Source organism: Lactuca saligna, chromosome 6 (genome assembly GCF_052625555.1).
Source record: "Lactuca saligna cultivar CGN05327 chromosome 6, ASM5262555v1, whole genome shotgun sequence".
Taxonomy (NCBI): Eukaryota; Viridiplantae; Streptophyta; class Magnoliopsida; order Asterales; family Asteraceae; genus Lactuca; species Lactuca saligna.
The window spans coordinates 174,040,716-174,061,283 of NC_136422.1; the positions used below are offsets into that span (position 1 = coordinate 174,040,716).

Below are 20,568 nucleotides of genomic sequence, written 5' to 3' on the forward strand. Positions count from 1 at the left end.
GAAAGATGAACATTTTGCATTAATGGAGTGGCATATAATGATGATTAAGGAGCAGCAAATGGTTGAACTTGAGGATTAGTGAAAGATGAGAAAGCATTGTTTGATTGAATTCTGAGATTAGCAGAAGAATATGAGTTAACGTGATTGATCTCTCTTTGTTTGTCATCCAGATCACAAGCTTTAATGATGGCCATGATTTCAGCCAAACTAAGTCGATTAAGATCTTTTATTTTCTTGATGACAGCAACATTCATATCTCATGTCTTTGGGAGAGAGTTAAGCAACTTCTCGTTGACTTTTAATCTTGGCACTGAGACACCAGCTGAACTCATCTCAGTGGTGCGTGTGATAAAGCGTTGTAGTTGAGCTTCCAAAGTTTCTCCAAGAACGTGATTAAACATATTGAATTTCTGTCTCAGCATCTCTTCACGGCTTTGTTTCATAATCAAAGCTTCCCATAGAGCTTTTGTTGATTTATATTTCCGAAAACCCTGGCAATTTCAGGAGAAAGAGCCATAGTAAGGGTAGCAAGTACTCTTTCTTGTTGTTCAATTTTATCGAATTCTTCATCAGTATACTCTTTGATAGCCTTATCAACGATTGTTTTATCCGGAAGTGTCGTGGTGATTCTGATAGGACCCTTCAAAATACATCTCTAAATTTTGAAATCTTTCATCTTGATATATTTCTCCATATGATACTTCCATTCTAGAAACCCATCAGTTGATAACAAATGGGGTATGCGAGTGGTAGTGCCTATAACTGAATCAAGTTCATGATGAGAATTTGGTGAATCCATTTTTTTAATTTTCTGATTTTTTTTTTAATTTTTCTAATTTTTTTAACTTGAAAAACCAAGAGTTAAAAAAAATAGTTAAAACAAGAAAACTGTTTACAGCCATAATCAGTTCACATCTTGAGTAGTTTACGGCCGAAAGCTGTTTACGGCCATACACTAGATTATTGTTCGATAGATTGCGTTTAAACAAGAGTTTTCGGTCCTTGAAGACTCATAGTTTACGGCTTTTGAAGATTAGCTTGTTTACAGGCTTTGAAGATCAATAGATTACAACCGTGAATGGTGTTTACGGCCATACTCCCTTCAACAATTCTAACCATAAACCTCCAGAAATGATGAAAACATGAGTTTTTCCAGCAGTTTTTGATCCCCTTAGCTATGAAAACACAATCTTAATGTAGAATCAAGCCTTGAACAATGAAGAAACTGAATATCTTTCAACCTTAAACACAACTGAAATGTGTTTTGACACCATATTTGCTCTGATACCAATTCTAAGGTCCCAATTACGAGAATTAAACCACTGATCAAAACAAACAACAGTAAGAATGACTAGAAGAACAAGATGGTCAAGCAATGCACACGTTCATTCACTAAAACGCCGAGTAAACCTTGAAGATACATACACTCTGACATAAACACTATGAAATGTCACTCGATTCGTCAACCTTCTGACATAATCTGATATAAACTATATATAGGGAACAACTGGCCGTAAACAGGTTTACGGTCGTAAACCTGTTTACGGCCGTAAACACCTACTCAGCCGTAAACAAAGCTAACATCAACAAAACATGACCATGAACCCATTAAGACTTATAGCCCAAACCACAAAATAATAACCTATCATATGTTAATAAAAATGGTAAGTTAGTAGGTTTTTGCTCTTTATCATATTTGTGATTAACGTTACTGTTTTTAGATTTTATTTTGTAGCTTGTTTTGATACTAGGTTTCCACAAATTTTAAGCATAAATTAGATATAAAGTCTTCTTTTCTTGAAGTAGTTTTTAATTATTGACAATCTGTTGTCTAAAAAACATTTATCCAAGGCCAAAAAAGAATAAAGTTGTATAAAGTTAGCTTATATTTTTTCATTAACACCATGCCTATTGTGGATTTAAATGATATTTTATTTAGAATTAAAAGTGTTGTAAATGACATTGCTTAATAATATTGTGTCGGCGGTTGAAATTTTGAACTTTGTTAAAATTGTGGTTTGTTACATGAATGGTTTTATTGCATATAACATCTTATGAACCATTCATGTTATTTTTTCATTTGTAGAGAGAAGTTTTTCAAAGTTGAAATTGTTGAAGAATTACCTAATATTGTCAATATCACAAGAAATGTAAAATGGTATATATATATATATATATATATATATATATATATATATATATATATATATATATATATATATATATATATATATATTAGATAAAATTGATCTTGATACCATTATCAATTATTTTGCATCCAAAAACTCTAATAGTATTTTTCTTTAAATTTGTTGTTTTTTATAAAATTTTGTGGCTATATATGTGTTTTTGATTATACTGTTAATGATTTTTATAAATAATATGTGTTTTTGAAACGTTTGCTATATTTGACTTTGGAGTGACCTTTTTTTTCTTTTGGGAAAATAACTCTTAAGGGTAACTAACTATTGTGTTTGTTCTCATTTGATCTCTTTCCTTTTTTGTACTCAATATATCATCGAACTTGTTGTTTGTGTTCACCATAACCCTTTTGATCGGCTTTTGACCTGTGATAGCCGGTCAAAGGGTTATGGTGAACACAAACAACAAGTTCGATGGTATATTGAGTACAAAAAAAAAAAAAAAAAAAAAAAAAGGAAAGAGACCAAATGAGAATAAATGCAATAGTTGGTTGTCATCCTTATTCATTTTCCATTTACTCATTTACAATAAATCTCACGTCATCTCCTGCTAATATTAATGACTTTATGAGATTCATTATTGTTTCTCTTCAAAACATAACACACGAAAGAACATTATTCATACATGTATAACTTTGTAACGCACTTGAATATTAATTAGGGGAATCTTGACTAAGCAGGTGCATTTCATGACTACATTTACATTTTCAATCAAATGATTTATCGTATCATGCATTTTAGACAAGTCTACAAATGAATGGAATCACAAGTGCTCTGCTTTTTTAGTTTACTTAGATTTAAGATCAAATTTATGGGATAAGATACAACATCAATATGTACAATATCATACAACTTTTGGAGACACATCACCATAATATACCTTGAGGTAAACATTTATGCTAATAAATATATTTCTCATACACAGTCATATCCTTTTATAGGGAGCTGTTGACAGCTAACCACAGTAAGTATAACATAAACCATGTTTTAACGTAGTTACCCCTCTGAAACGCTCTTCATATACGTTATAGTCAAAGAAGATTGCAATCTTTGATAATTTTGCAACTATAATTTCATTTAAAACTTTTTGGGGGAAATGACAGGGTAACCAACTGTTGAGTTTGTTCTCATTTGATCAATTTTTTTTTTATACTCAATATACCATCGAACTTGTTGTTTGTGTTCACCATAACTCTTTGACCGACTATCACAGATTAAAAGTCGTTCAAAAGGGTTATAGTGAATACAAACAACAAGTTCGATGGTATATTGAGTAAAAAAAAATGATCAAATGAAAACAAACGCAACAGTTAGTTACCCTCAAGAGTCATTTTCCCTTTTCTTTTCGCCCCGGGCCCAATTTATGTTCGGACCGACCTGATCTGATTATATGTTGAAAAATTCGGGTGTAGGATGAGAATTTGTTCAATGGGATGACTTACAAGTAACACTACAATTGGTCTTTGGTCATCCTTTCAAACCAAAATGACATATGGGTTTGGGATCTCGAGCAAACATGAATGTATTTAGTGTCGTCGACTGGAAGACTTATTGATAGCACTACTTTGATTTTCATGGATATTATAATTAGATGGGAGACTTATGTTCCAATCAAGCGGAATCTGATGGTGTGAAGAATGGGTTTAAATAAAGTGACGACTCTAGTTATTTTGGATAAAATGGGGATTAATATCACTTTGTCTTATATCCTATTTCTAATTTGTAAACTCCAAAATGATACGATTGACCACGTTGTTTTCCATTTATCCATTGTGTCATCTATCTGGAAACAAAATGTTGATATCCTACTTTTTATAGCATATCGGATTGTATTGTTTTGGTTGTGCAAGTGAACATAAATATTATTCAAAGAAGTAAAAAGAGTGCAAAGAAGTAAAAATGATGTGTATATGGATGTTATATATATGTTCAAAAAGAGTTTTATCATGTAATACCTTGAATTTTAGGATAAGCAAACATGCTACTATAAACACGGTGAAAGTAAGGGTAATACAAATTTTAATTATATCTAATTGGTAATATTGGAGGAAAACTCGCATGAAAAAATTGATCAAATTAAATTAAAGATTTTTAACGTATTATATTTTGATAAAAACATGCTGAAAGTTACCACCAATGGTAACAATCAGAAGTACAAGTAATATAGATTCATTTCAATTTTCTAACTTGTTGGCTACTAACTTGGGTTTGTTTGAGTTTGCTTTTTGTATGGGCCGGTATAATGTGATGCAGTATACTTTAACGTTCACTTAAGATTACAATATCAGAAATCAAAACCCAAAAGGTCCATTTGTCCAAAACTTCTACTTCTACTATAATTGGAACTTTGGAACTCTTGGATTCAAAATAAATCATGGATACAAATGGATCATAATTCACTCAATTCCTATCATAGCCATCACTCCTTTTGTAATTTGTTTATATTATTAGTATATAATACTACATATCATGTTATTAGACTTTAAGCCTATGTTGGGTTGTAAATGAACCAAATATTCAGTAAACCGTTTGGGAAAATTTTGTTTATGTTCGTTTATTTAATAAACAAACGAACATAAACAATATATCATGTTTGTTTGGTTAAACGAACGACGTGTGTGTGTTTGTTTGTTCAAGTTCACATCTATTTGTTTTGTTTTCACATCTAACAAAACTTGTTGCTTGATATGTAAAAAATATGTTGCCCTCTTGAATTATAAATTATTTAGTGAATGCAAAACAATTGTAAACATAGTTTATCACAAGATTTTAGAAGATTGAACTAATGACCAATTGCATGAAAGCTACGAAAAGAAAACGTTTATAAATGATGGTTTTATTTTTGACAGGTTTGGAAAAGAAATTTTTTTTTTTTGCAAGATTCAATAATCAACCTAAAATCACCTAAATTTACCGTCTACTAAATCATAATTGGCGAATATTCTTGATTTCACATGATTTATATTATAAACAAAAGAACATACGAAACATCAAATTGAGAATTTTTCATTGGATGGAAACTATGTCTAGACTTTTCCATGGGTGGCTTTACAGAATAAAAGTTGTTCATCTTTTAGGTTGGCCCTTTTCCCCCACCATTTTCCATGTTGCGATTGTTGATTGTGCTACTCCACTAGAAAAGTTATATATGTGTATTCAGCATTATACATATTTTCAATGTGCCCTTGATGAATGACATGAATCACATGTCACATGTAAAGATATTTAGTTACACTAATCCTTTAAATAATATATAATAATGCTTTCAAAAAACTTTAGGAACAATACCCATAGGAAACATAACATTATAACTATGGCATAAGTGATTATTTACTTATTTTTAAAACTGGAGTAGATTGAACTGAATGTAGAACTATTTTGTGAGGCTATTCAAGGCCTTTACACTGATGAAGAACACATTCAAGTTTTTTAAACAAATTCTAATCTGTGCAAACTGGTATTATGACATAAATATCAATCTATGGCATTTGATCTATAAGCTATGTGTGATCTGTAAGCTATATGGATGTAGATGATGGACCTATAGAAGTCTAGAACTTTGTATAGGACCATTTATGCTATACACCACAACTTTTCATCTCAGTGGTCACAACTCACAAGGTTTCTTTTGATCTCCTTATCTAACAATGGAAGTGGACATATTGAAATCAATCCATTATCCATTAAGTAATTTTTACTGAAGTTGGTGAATAAAGTTCAACAGTTCTATGAATTCTTTCGATGAAGTTGTATTAGATACATATCGATGATGTAAATTGAGGATGAAGATGAACATTCAAATTTCGAATATTAATAGGAAAATCATTTAGGTTGTCTACGAAGAATAGTATACACACTGCTTTCACTGCGAAATTCATAGAAATCAAAGTAGAAATTTAAGAAGATGTGATATATAACATATTAAATCCCAGAACCCTCGAACAGATGTACGATTAAGACAGAAATCCATAAAAGTCAAATGAACATACGCATCGATATTTTAGATCTGAAAAACAGATAAACAAGCACTCATCGAAATCAAAACCCTAGAAATTAACTGAGCAAACCGATAAAGATACAAATATGAAACCCTAACCGTTTGCAACAGCTCTAAGATTAGGCTTCCACGGTCGAGCTTTCTCCGTCCTGAGCAGAAGAATCGGTGGTGGCACCGTCCTTCTCATCTGGAGTCAGGGAGGCCGCTGATGAGGCAGATCTGGACTTAACGGTGTCAAGCATTCGCTTACTGATCTCTTTAGAGTAACATTGGAGGATCTCGATTCCGTCATCGTTAGCAGCGACAGGTGAGGCAGAGGCAGCATTAAAGGCGTCCTCCTCGATGCGACTGGCGACATCGGCGGCCTCATCAGCTGGTACTGTTCCATAACGATCGGAGAGGACAGATTTGTCGGAAAGTGTCTCGATGAGACGCTTGATGACGGCGTCACGAGTGCGTTGTGTTGGCGGCCAAATGCTGAAGCTCATCTTTTCCAGCTTCTTCACTGTCTCATCGACTGTCGGCTTCGCCTGTTTGACGGTGATATCGGAATCTTCTCCGGCGGCAACTGTTGTCGTTTGTTCCTCGGTTTGGTCCGTCATATTCTCTCTGAGTTTTGTTGTGTCGAAGACCGAGTTGGAAGTAAAGAAGCGAAAAAAGAGATGACACGTATATATTAAGGATATAATTTTTTTTACACCCCCTACACTATACTTTTTGGTTAAGATAGGTCCCTTACAAATTAATCCCTGAAAAATCCCACCCGTTAAGTACTATTACAACGTCCTCCCACAGTTTTTACTAAATATGTGTATTTTAAAACATGATTATATTGTAAGCCTGTACTTCTATTTATGCGCTTACATAATAAAACCAAAAGTGCTGGGAATTATTTTGAAATCTTATGTAAATTGAGGGACTAAGTCCAGAGAGAGAAGTTTGCTGAAGACTCAAGTATGGCCCAATTGTATGGTGTTTTAAAACGACTGTTCACCGAAGAGAAATCCGGTCATTCACGTTGTTTTATATGGCTAAGACATATCAATATAATCATGTAACACATTGTTAGAGAAGATATTTTAATTTATAATTTGATTTTCATCGTGTAATCATTAAGTCGTTTAGTAATCAAATTAGATGATGTTTTGTACCAAAAAAACCTTGTACTTTGATATGGCTAAGACATATCAACGTATATGATTTAGTTAAACTATAAGTCTTCGACCCTCCTAATATTTGATTATGCGTATAGGACGCCTTCTCTATATATTTATCATCTGTTTTTAAAGAATTTATTATCATTTCATTATGATAGCGGTGTACGTGAGGTTGAAATTGAAAATGACAAGTTTTTTTTCTAGGGATTCCTTACCTGAGATTGTCGGTGGAATTCTTGTGTTTGTCGATAATGGTCCAGGTGACAAGGGTTTTAGAAATAGTGGGAGTATGTCGAATCTGTATTGCAACTAATTGCATAGTTGACAAGGGTTTTAGAAATAGTGAGAGAATGTTTAATGTTCTGTATTGCAACTAATTGCATTGTTCTTTGGTCTACAATTGAGAAGGATGATCAAGTGAAAGTGCTAACAAAGAAGTGAATATTAAAAATGATCAGTTGTTAATCGAATTGAAGTGGAGATTGTAAAAGGATCAGAAAATATGGTAACGGAATAGCTAATTTCTACAACCGTGAGGAACATATAGATGGGCCCGGAATGGTTTTGGTTGAATAATTAGATTCAAATATATAACATGAAGCATGTTCCTCGTATAATTGTCATAAGATGCAAAGTCATTTTTTATCTCAAACATAATATTTATCTGTTGCATAATGGATATAATGTTGTACTAATTTTTCATCAACAATTAATGGAGCTATGTATATATCCATGTCAGCAAGTAGCAGTTAAAAGTTAGTTAACATTTCTTTTGTGTTATAGTTAGTTGATTAGATTGGGTTGATATTAGTGGTGTAAGTTAGCCTAGCTTGTAAAATATATTTGTAACTTGTATTCTGCAATTGAGTAATGAGAAAAAGATTTTCAGCTCTTCAACTGATTCATCTCAAAATCATAATATGGTATCAGAGATCTTTCTACTCAATTTTTTTCTTCAAAATCGATTCTTGTTCTTCTTTCAAATAGATTTGATTCATTGATTGATTCTTCATTTTTTTTCTCGATCAATTTTGGCTTGTTCATCAATTGATCCTTTTATTCCTTATCGGTTGATCTTTGTTCATCAATTGAATTCTCGTTGATCATTATGGCTGATAACGCAAATGACAATCCAAATCAAAACGTTGCAAATGATCTATATTCTCTTCATTATTCTAATAATCCAGGCTTAGTTCTTGTCTTGCAGATTCTCACTGGTGAAAATTATGCATCATAGAGCAGATCTATGACAATTTCATTGTCTATAACGAATAAGATGCAATTTTTTTATGGAACTCTCCCAAGCCCAACTAATTCTGATCCAGTGAAGCTCAAATCATGGATTAGAAATAATAACATCGTTATATCTTGGCTGCTCAATTCAATTTCTAAAGAAATTTCTGCTTTGGTGATATATCTGGATACAACCAAGGCAATTTGGAATGATTTCAATAGAATAACAGTCCAAGAGTTTTCCCATTCAAGAGAGATCTCATGAATCTTATTCAAGGTCAAGCTTCTATTAGCAACTACTTCACAAAGCTAAAATTCATATGGAAAGAGTTTGTTAATTACAATGTTAACTGCACATGTGGTAAGTGTATTTGTGGTGGTGCTAGATAATTTGAACAAACTATAGGTTTTTGTAGCACCTAGTTTCCGGTATGTGAATTTTATTTGAGTATTGCCCTATTTTAGCCTTGGACTCGGCGAGTCACTAGGTCCGACTCGCCGAGTAGGGACGAGACGCAGGACACGTTTAAGTTGGCGACTCGGCGAGTCCATATCCTGGACTCGGCGAGTCACCGCTGTTGGATGAAACCCTAAGTTTCAGGGGTTTGCACCCTATTTAAACCCCATATCTGCCCCTTGCCAGCCCCCATTCACCCCCAGAGCTCCCAACCCTCGTCCTAACTCGTCCTAAGCTTGTTCTTGTGAATTTGAGGCTCTTGTGTGCATTCTTGAAGGTTTTGAGGCAAGAAGGGGAAAGAGATCAAGAGGAAGGAGAGCCATCCAAGCATCATTGTGTTTTTCAGCTGTTTCATTGAGGTATATCTCGTTTTCCCCCTATTTCTATGCTTAAGATTTCATTTAAGACACTCTTGAGCAATTCCTCAAGCTTGTTTGTGCTTAATGTTTCGTAATAAGTGGATGGGCCTTTAGATCTAGGCAACATTGAGCTCCAGGAGCTCAGATATGTTAGCTTTATGGCCCCATGTGGCTTGTTCATCCTAGATCTACCCTTTTGAGGCATTTTGAACCCTAAAATCCATGTTAGTGAGTATCCACACGTAAAGTTGGAAACTTTACGTGTGATTGATGTCCTAGAAGTCCAGATCTATGAATGGCATGAACTGAAATCGAGTAAATCGGTGTATTTGGTGGATGCATGGTGACGACTCGGCGAGTCGTATAGGTGACTCAGCGAGTCTGGTCGCGAGTCACCGAATTGGTCCCTTCATGACGTATCGAGTTGAGCCGTGAGTCACAGGGGGTGACTCGGTGAGTTGGGAGCTGAACTCACCCATGTTAGGACTCGGCGAGTCAATGCCCTGACTCGGCGAGTCCAAGGCAATCTTCATAGATCAAGAACAGACTCGGCGAGTTGTTCATACAACTCGGCGAGTCTTAGCATAAAGTGTTCTTCGGATGAAGATGAACTCGACGAGTTGTTCATACAACTCGGCGAGTAGGATGAAGAGGTTGAACGTCAGTCTAGAAGATGAACTCGTCGAGTCATAGCCTAACTCGACGAGTAGAAACAGGGACTCCCGACAATCGTCTGATAGGGACTCGACGAGTTGGAGAGCCAACTCGGCGAGTCGGGTCAACTGGAAGTTGACTCTAACATTGACTTAGAGCTAGACCGGGGGTAAAATGGTCATTTTACCTAAATGACAGTTAGTAGTGTTTGATTGAGTATGTTGTGGGAATTGCAGGCGGAGGACTCCCGGAGCAGCAGTAGTCAGTTAGTTCCCGATCAGTTCAGCAGCTACTTTGAGGTGAGTTACCTTCCAGTAGTGGTGGGCCTAAGGCCACAATGCCGGCCCACCAGTAGGGGACGTATGATAGATGATTGTCTTTGTGATATCATCTAGGTTTGCTATTACCTGTTATGTTATATGCTCTCATGATACGTTATATGCAATAGTAATAGAGTTCGGTTGTTAGGACCGCAGGGTAGTCAGACACCCCAGAAACATCTGACCGTATGTGATGGTATGCTTGTATGTTGGCCTGTTATGTTATGCGATAGAGGTAGCGGGAGGGGACCAGTCCCCGAGGATCGGTTGTTAGGACCGATGGGTAGTCAGCACCCCAGAATGGCTTGACATGGGTAGTCAGCACCCCAGAATGGCTTGACACGGGTAGGACGGCACCCTAGAATGGCCGTATGGGTAGGTCGGCACCCCAGAATGGCCGTACCAGGTAGTCAGGCACCCCAGAATAGCCTGGCAGTATTTATGTTATGTGTTTGCATGGTGTGTGGTACGTTGGGGGAACTCACTAAGCTTTGTGCTTACGTTTACAGTTTTGTTTTCAGGTACCTCTGCACCGAAAGGGAAGGAGCCGGCGCGGTAGCGGCACGTCATGCACACACTCTGTCTTCCGCATTTACGAGAGTCACTGGGATTGTACTCTGATATTTTGATGGGATGTATGGTTTGACCTTTTAAAACATGGTTGCGATGTGTTATGGTGTGATCAACAATGTTTTTATTTATTAATGTTTTCTAAAGTAATATTTTAAAATGAAATTTTCGGACGTAAAAAATTGGGTCGTTACAAGTTGGTATCAGAGCCCTGGTTTGAGGGATTCGGACACGCCTTCGGAGGTGTCTGAACTCAAATCGAGGGATTGAAAGATTTTTCGAAAGAAAATGTTCTCTAAAACTTGGAAAAGAGTCATAAGAAAGAGCGAAGTGTGTGACGTGCGCGACCGGCTGAGCTCAAATAAGTATTCCCCATAGTACCCATACAAGTTTATGTTATGTTTATCAGCTTACGTAGAACTGCATGCTAGAATAGGGCTAAGGATCTAGGAGTGATGCCTTATGTGCCTGCTTATGTGTTACAGCTTTATGAATATTGCATGCTAGAATTGAGTAGACAGCAGTAGGATAGCCTGTTTAGGTTATGCCTGATAGTATGAGCTTAGCATCCTATGTTAAGTGTCGTTTCTTGTTATAAGGATAGTTTTGGCTTGAGTCTGTTTCCCCTTATCCGAATGCTGCTTGCTTCGTGCTTGGTGGGGTTCTGAGTAATGGGAGTTAGCCACTAGGTAAACACGTCACACCACATGTAATCAGGGTTGAATAATCCCAAAGTATTGGAACTGGCCCTATTGTGCAGCTCTTGTTTGAGTCCAACCGTTGTAGGGACGGATATTTTACTTGAAGGATTATCTAATCCTCGTCCCCTGTGATGGTGTTTAGGTGGTGGCTAACTGGCACTATGAGGAGACCTAAAGCAGCTGAGGACCAGTCGTGTTGAACTTGAGTTTTCCCTAGGGCAAGCCTAGGATGAGAATAACAGAGAGTAGCTGTAGTAAAGGGGATCTGGTGGAGTCGAGGAATTCCTTGGAGAAGGCACGGATAGATGTGGAAGGTAGTATGGGCCCGTACTACTGAAAGCAGAGGATCCGTACCCGAGCCGAGGAAGGCCAAGACGAGACCAAGGAACCTGTAAGTAGTTGAGATCCCTCAGAAAGTAGCAGTATCACTAATGATTATTATGATGATTTGCAGAATGGTGGTACTTCGACTGAGACCGACAGATGGCGGGTCAGGAGAGGGGTCAGGTTCGGGATCAGGCACCGAGCCGATTGATGAGAGGCTACGTGAGTTCATCACGTCGGAGATCACCAGGGGCATCCTTGAGTCGACCCCCATCCTCTTTGGGTCGATCAAGGAAGGGATCATGGAGTTGATGGAGGATCGCCTACGGGCATTCAGGAGCGATTTGGCCTCTAGCCAGTCAGGATCTCGCACACTGTCCTTCAAGGACTTCAGGGGCAGTGGCGCGCCGGATTTCCATGGGGTGAAGGACCCCATTGTCGCCAGGCGGTGGATTGCAGATATCGAGTCTGCCCAGTTGACTAGCTTCTGCCCCGAGGGGTCGAAGGTGAGGTACGCAGCAGGGTGTTTACGGGACCGAGCCCGGGATTGGTGGGAGTCAGTGGGTGACTCGTTGGGAGCCTCGGCTATCGAGGCAATGACCTGGTCGGACTTTGTGACTAGGTTCAGAGCAGAGTTTGCACCGGCGGTCGAGCTTCAGCAGCTGGCCAGGGAGTTTCTAGACATGAGGCAGACGACAGAGACCGTGGCGGAGATCACCGCCAAGTTTCGGGAGAGGGATTTATTGGTGCCCCAGTATGCCGGTGATGAGGATATGAGGAGGACTCGTTACCATGATATGCTACGAGCTGACATCCGGGAGCATGTTAGCTTTTCGGCTTGCCCCACCCTGGACTCCATGATTGCCAGGGCTAGGGAGAGAGAGATAGATTTGGAGCACATCCGGAAACGGAAACTTGAGGACGGTCAGGCAGCAGGGGCTTCTGGGAAGAAGCCCAAGGGATCAGATGGGAGGCCGAAAGGCCAGTCGGGACCGAGCCGCTGCAGGAGGTGCGGCAGGCCGCACGACGGGGCGTGCAGGATGGGATCGTCAGGCTGCTACAAGTGCGGCAAGTTTGGGCATATCAGCAGGGATTGCACTGCTCCTGCGACAGTTATTCAGACATTGGAGTTGCTATGTTTCCATTGCAACCAGAGGGGCCACAAGAAGGCCAATTGCCCCATGTTGACAGTTTCAGTGCCAGTGAAGGCGCCAGCTCCAGCGACCCTGCGGATCACGGATGGCCGTCAGGGCAAGGCAGAGGCTCCGGTGGTGAGGAGCCGGGCATTCTAGCTGACTACAGAGGAGGCACGCGCCGCGCCCGATGTGTTGACGGGTACGATTCTTTCCTTCTATCTTTTGTTTTATGTTGTTATGATATTGATCTGTGCTCCGTGTGTATACATGTGTATTAGGATCGTTCCATGTGAACGGTATCCCGGTTCAGGTATTGTTCGACTCGGGTGCATCCCGATTGTTCGTTTCTCTTGCTCTTAGCAAGAGGTTTCATGAGGCTTCGGGCGAGTTAGATTACCCGTTAGAGGTAGAGATTGCTGACGATCGATCGGTGCGAGCATCGATGGTGTTTCGAGATTGTGTTCTGCGACTGTTTGAGGAGCGTTACCTGGTAGACTTGGTTCCCATCCCATTGCGTGGAAGCAAGGTGATTATTGGTATGGATTGGTTGAGCCCTAATGGGGCAGTGATAGATTGCGCGCAGCAGCTAGTGCGAGTCAGGACCCCAAGCGGGGGAGAGTTAGTGATTCATGGCGAGCGGCCGCAATGTGGACCCACTGTATGTTCTGCAGCGAGGGCTAGGCGCTATCTTCAGCAGGGATGCGCGGGATATGTCGCGTATGTGATGGATACCCGGGAGGCGGGTAAGGTGACCGTGAGCGAGGTCCCGGTGGTTCGAGATTTTGCAGATGTTTTCCCGGAGGAACTACCTGGGATACCTCCGGAGCGACAGGTGGAGTTCAGGATTGACCTTATTCCCGGTGCGGCTCCGATAGCCAAAGCACCGTATCGGTTGGCTCCTCCCGAGATGCAGGAGTTGTCTACGCAGTTGCAGGAGCTGTTGGACAAGGGATTTATTCGTCCAAGCAGTTCACCCTGGGGAGCCCCGATTCTGTTTGTGAGGAAGAAGGACGGGTCGCATCGGATGTGTATAGATTATCGGGAGCTGAACAAGGTAACGGTGAAGAACCGATACCCGCTTCTGAGGATTGATGACCTATTTGACCAGCTTCAGGGAGCATCTTGGTTCTCCAAGATTGACTTGCGTTCGGGTTATCATCAGATGAGGGTCAGGGAGGAGGATATGCAGAAGACTGCGTTTCAGACGCGCTATGGTCATTACGAGTTCGTGGTGATGCCGTTTGGGCTCACCAATGCTCCTGCCGCGTTCATGGACCTCATGAACCGCGTGTGTAGACCGATGCTGGATCGGTCTGTGATAGTCTTTATCGATGATATCTTGGTCTATTCCAAGACTTGGGAGGAACACGAGGAGCATCTGAGGGAGGTATTGGAGATCCTGAGGAGGGAGAGCTTGTATGCCAAGTTCTCCAAGTGTGAGTTTTGGTTGCGCGAGGTGCAATTCCTTGGGCACCTAGTCAACCAGAACGGGATTCTGGTTGATCCAGCCAAGGTCGAGGCCGTGATGAGATGGGAGGTCCCAAAGTCTCCATCTGAGATTCAGAGCTTCCTGGGATTGGCAGGCTACTATCGGAGGTTTATCCAAGATTTCTCAAAGATAGCCGTACCCCTGACGCGACTGACGAAGAAAGCCGTGGTCTTTCGGTGGGGACCTGAGCAGCAGGCTGCGTTTGAGATGCTGAGACAGAAATTGTGTGAGGCGCCGATCCTAGCCCTGCCTGAGGGCGTTGAGGATTTTGTGGTTTATTGCGATGCGTCCATTTTAGGGTTGGGCGCAGTTCTGATGCAGAGAGGGCATGTCATTGCCTACGCTTCACGGCAGCTCAAGCCTCACGAGGCAAATTACCCGACGCACGATTTGGAGTTGGGGGTGGTGGTCTTTGCCCTCAAGATTTGGCGACATTACCTCTACGGGGTTCGGTGTACCATCTACACGGACCACAAGAGTTTGAGGTACCTCATGGACCAACCGAATCTGAACATGAGGCAGCGTTGGTGGTTGGAGGTGGTGAAGGATTATGATTGCGAGATCCTTTACCACCCGGGGAAGGCCAATGTGGTAGCCGATGCACTTAGCCGCAAGACGGTGCCGATCAGGGACGCTTGTTTGAGGATGACCGTGGTGACCCCCCTGTTGGAGCAGATTCGGGAGGCTCAACAGGAGGCTATCAAGGAGGAACATCAGAAGAGCGAGCGTGTGGTGGGTCAGGTTTCCTCCTTTGATTATGATGGCCGAGGACTTTTGACACTGCACCGTAGGGTGTGGGTGCCGTATCACGGTGGCGTGCGTCAGATTTTGATGGAGGAGGCGCACAAGTCCCGATTTTCTATTCATCCCGGGGCAACGAAGATGTATAGGGATCTTCGTCCGGATTACTGGTGGCTTTGCATGAAGCGGGATGTGGCATGGTACGTCGAGCGATGTTTGACCTGCAGGAAGGTCAAGGCCGAACATCAGAGACCGCATGGCAAGATGCAGCTGTTGGACATTCCACTGTGGAAATGGGAAGATATCACGATGGATTTTATCACAAAGCTTCCCAGGACCGCACGTGGAGTGGATTCGATTTGGGTCATTGTGGATAGATTGACCAAGAGTGCTCACTTTATTCCAATTCAGGAGAGCATATCGGCCGAAAAATTGGCCGACATCTATATCAGGGAGATTGTGGCACGGCATGGGGTGCTAGTATCGGTGATCTCGGACAGGGATGTGCGTTTTACTTCCAGATTTTGGAAGAAATTCCATGATGAGTTGGGCACTCATCTGCATTTTAGCACCGCCTTTCACCCGCAGACAGATGGTCAGAGTGAGCGGACCATCCAGACTTTGGAGGACATGTTGCGGGCGTGTGTGTTGGATTTCGGTGGTAGCTGGGATACCTATCTTCCCTTGGCTGAGTTCTCCTACAATAAAAGCTATCACGCGAGCATTGACCGACCACCGTTCGAGATGTTGTATGGGCGGAAGTGCAGAACCCCGATATGTTGGGGGGAGGTTGGCCAGAGAGTCATGGGAAGCACCGAGGTGGTGCTAGAGATGACCGAGAGGATCCAGTAGGTTCGGAGCAGACTTCAGACTGCACAGAGTCGGCAGAAAAGCTACGCCGATAGACGTCGATCCGACTTGGAGTTCCAAGTCGGGGATATGGTCCTCCTGAAAGTGTCGCCTTGGAAAGGTGTCATTCGATTCAGGAAGCGGGGCAAGTTGGGCCCAAGGTTCATCGGGCCGTTCAGGGTTGCAGCCCGGGTGGGCAAGGTGGCGTATAGGCTGGACCTGCCAGCCGAGCTCAGTCAGATCCACAGCACCTTTCATGTTTTGCAGCTGCGGAAGTGCCTGGTGGACGATTCAGCAGTAGTACCATTGGAGGATATTCAGGTTGACGACAGCTTGAATTACATTGAGCGCCCAGTCGCAATACTTGACAGAAAGACAAAGACGTTGAGAAACAAGAGGGTTGAACTAGTAAAGGTGCAATGGCAGCACCGCAAGGGTTCGAAATGGACTTGGGAACCGATGGACGAGATGATGGAGCATTACCCCGAGCTGTTTCAGGACCGGGAAGCAGACTTCGAGGACGAAGTCTAAAATAAGTGGGGGAGATTTGTAGCACCTGGTTTCCGGTATGTGAATTTTATTTGAGTATTGCCCTATTTTAGCCTTGGACTCGGCGAGTCACTAGGTCCGACTCGCCGAGTAGGGACGAGACGCAGGACACGTTTAAGTTGGCGACTCGGCGAGTCCATATCCTGGACTCGGCGAGTCACCGCTGTTGGATGAAACCCTAAGTTTCAGGGGTTTGCACCCTATTTAAACCCCATATCTGCCCCTTGCCAGCCCCCATTCACCCCCATAGCTCCCAACCCTCGTCCTAACTCGTCCTAAGCTTGTTCTTGTGAATTTGAGGCTCTTGTGTGCATTCTTGAAGGTTTTGAGGCAAGAAGGGGAAAGAGATCAAGAGGAAGGAGATCCATCCAAGCATCATTGTGTTTTTCAGCTGTTTCATTGAGGTATATCTCGTTTTCCCCCTGTTTCTATGCTTAAGATTTCATTTAAGACACTCTTGAGCAATTCCTCAAGCTTGTTTGTGCTTAATGTTTCATAATAAGTGGATGGGCCTTTAGATATAGGCAAGATTGAGCTCCAGGAGCTCAGATCTGTTAGCTTTATGGCCCCATGTGGCTTGTTCATCCTAGATCTACCCTTTTGAGGCATTTTGAACCCTAAAATCCATGTTAGTGAGTATCCACACGTAAAGTTGGAAACTTTACGTGTGATTGATGTCCTAGAAGTCCAGATCTATGAATGGCATGAACTGAAATCGAGTAAATCGGTGTATTGGTGGATGCATGGCGACGACTCGGCGATTCGTATAGGTGACTCAGCGAGTCTGGTCGCGAGTCACCGAATTGGTCCCTTCATGATGTATCGAGTTGAGCCGTGAGTCACAGGGGGTGACTCGGTGAGTTGGGAGCTGAACTCACCCATGTTAGGACTCGGCGAGTCAATGCCCTGACTCGGCGAGTCCAAGGCAATCTTCATAGATCAAGAACAGACTCGGCGAGTTGTTCATACAACTCGGCGAGTCTTAGCATAAAGTGTTCTTCGGATGAAGATGAACTCGACGAGTTGTTCATACAACTCGGCGAGTAGGATGAAGAGGTTGAACGTCAGTCTAGAAGATGAACTCGTCGAGTCATAGCCTAACTCGACGAGTAGAAACAAGGACTCCGGACAATCGTCTGATAGGGACTCGACGAGTTGGAGAGCCAACTCGGCGAGTCGGGTCAACTGGAAGTTGACTCTAACATTGACTTAGAGCTAGACCGGGGGTAAAATGGTCATTTTACCTAAAGGACAGTTAGCAGTGTTTGATTGAGTATGTTGTGGGAATTGCAGGCGGAGGACTCCCGGAGCAGCAGCAGTCAGTTAGTTCCCGATCAGTTCAGCAGCTACTTTGAGGTGACTTACCTTCCAGTAGTGGTGGGCCTAAGGCCACAATGCCGGCCCACCAGTAGGGGACGTATGATAGATGATTGTCTTTGTGATATCATCTAGGTTTGCTATTACCTGTTATGTTATATGCTCTCATGATACGTTATATGCAATAGTAATAGAGTTCGGTTGTTAGGACCGCAGGGTAGTCAGACACCCCAGAAACATCTGACCGTATGTGATGGTATGCTTGTATGTTGGCCTGTTATGTTATGCGATAGAGGTAGCGGGAGGGGACCAATCCCCGAGGATCGGTTGTTAGGACCGATGGGTAGTCAGCACCCCAGAATGGCTTGACATGGGTAGTCAGCACCCCAGAATGGCTTGACACGGGTAGGACGGCACCCCAGAATGGCCGTATGGGTAGGTCGGCACCCCAGAATGGCCGTACCGGGTAGTCAGGCACCCCAGAATAGCCTGGCAGTATTTATGTTATGTGTTTGCATGGTATGTGGTACGTTGGGGGAACTCACTAAGCTTTGTGCTTACGTTTACAGTTTTGTTTTCAGGTACCTCTGCACCGAAGGGGAAGGAGCCGGCGCGGTAGCGGCACGTCATGCACACACTCTGTCTTCCGCATTTACGAGAGTCACTGGGATTGTACTCTGATATTTTGATGGGATGTATGGTTTGACCTTTTAAAACATGGTTGCGATGTGTTATGGTGTGATCAACAATGTTTTTATTTATTAATGTTTTCTAAAGTAATATTTTAAAATGAAATTTTCGGACGTAAAAAATTGGGTCGTTACAGTTTTCCAGAATGGATAGAGTGAGAATTATGTATAAGTTCATGGTCTGATCTTGTTCATGGATCCTATTCCATCTATAAACAAGATTTTCTTTCTAATCATTCAAGAAGAGAGAGAGAGAGAGAGAGAGAGAGAGAGAGAGAGAGAGAGAGACAATGTGATGTTGAAGTGATGTAGTCAAACGCCTCTCTTATGGATTTTAACATTCGCAGTAACAACAATAATCCAAGTAACACTGGTAACAAGTCTCGTCCTAAACAAAATTTCAAGAACAATCGTAACAAATCCTCTTTTTGCACTTATTATAAACAATCTGGACACACACAAGAAAAATGTTATCGTGTATACGGATTTCCGCCGAGTTAGAGAAACAATCAATCCACGAAAAATAATAGGGTTAATTATGTGGCTTTCAATCCAATTAACTCATCTGCTAATCAAGATAGCACTTCATATACTAGTGATGTGATGACAAGTCTTAGCAATTCACAATGTTGACAACTTATTGCTATGTTATCTGGAAAATTAGCCTCTACTAATGTTGTCACAACTACAGATGAAATGCACACAGGTACTCGTTAAGTTCTTAACCAAACTTTGGACATTATGAGTCAAATGTTTGGGTTTTAGACTCGGGTGCTACTCAACATATCTGTAATAATAAGCATATATTTGTTGACTTGAAATAGATCACAAACACTAGAGTTCTTTTATCAAATTAGTCCAAAATGTCAATTCATTTAACGGGAAATATCAAATTAAGTGATGCTCTCTTTCTTAAGGATGTTCTTTTTGTCCCAAAATTTGAACTCAATCTTATTTCAATTACATCATTAACATCAGCAAAGACTATGTTAGTGAAGTTCTATCATGATTATGCTTCTATTAAACATATTCAAACCTAGTTGATGATTGGCAAGGGTAAAGTACAGGTTGGACTCTATGTACTTCAAGAAGATTCTGGTACCATTTTTCCATCTGTCATGCCCATACATGTTAATGTTGTTGTTTCATGTCACAAGTGGCATCAATGTTTTTGACATCCTTTTACAAATAAAATCAAGATGTTGGATGATATTCTTACTTCTAATAAGGACTTATATTATATTCCTTGTTCTATTTGTCCACTAGCTAAACAAAAGAAGTTGTCATGTCCTTCTTTGAACAATATTTAATCCAAACCATTTGATCTTGTATATTGTGATATGTAGGGACCTAATAGTGCTAATTTTCATCAAGAATATAAGTACTTTCTTTCTTTAGTTAATGATCATTTACGTTTTACTTGGGTTTACTTGAAAAGAAAGAAAGATGATGCACAATTGGTTGTTCCTAGATTTTTTCTTATGGTTAAAACTCAGTTTGATTTAACCATCAAGACCTTTAGATCTGATAATGCACAAGAATTATCATTTACAGAATTCTTTCATGAACAAGGTACTCTGCAACAATTTTCATGTGTTGAAAGACCATAACAAAATTTAGTGATGGAATGAAAGCATCACCATCTTTTTAAATGTTTCTAGGGCCTTATACTTTCAATCCAAATTACCCATCATTTATTGGTTAGAATGTGTGCTACATGCTACATTTTTTATCAATAAGCTTCCATGTAAGATTCTTGGAAAAATGTTTCCATTTGAGAATCTTTATTAAAACAAGCATGATTACAATAATCTCAAAAGTTTTG

General features: G+C 41.0%; 1 protein-coding gene across 1 annotated transcript; it reads right to left on the minus strand.

The window, feature by feature from the left end:
• Window positions 1–6,090: 6,090 nt before the first annotated feature.
• Window positions 6,091–6,855, minus strand: LOC145001875 (MFP1 attachment factor 1-like). Its single transcript, XM_078961208.1, has 2 exons — window positions 6,298–6,855; window positions 6,091–6,207 (listed from the first exon to the last, which is right to left on the minus strand). The coding sequence occupies exon 1, from the start codon at window positions 6,798–6,800 to the stop codon at window positions 6,318–6,320; it is 483 nt and encodes a 160-aa protein (XP_078817334.1). The 5' UTR covers window positions 6,801–6,855; the 3' UTR covers window positions 6,091–6,207; window positions 6,298–6,317.
• Between the last annotated feature and the right edge of the window lie 13,713 nt (window positions 6,856–20,568).

Bases quoted from the DNA above. Each gene is read 5' to 3' on its own strand.
- LOC145001875 (XM_078961208.1), bottom strand. From the start codon at position 6,800: ATGACGGACCAAACCGAGGAACAAACGACAACAGTTGCCGCCGGAGAA.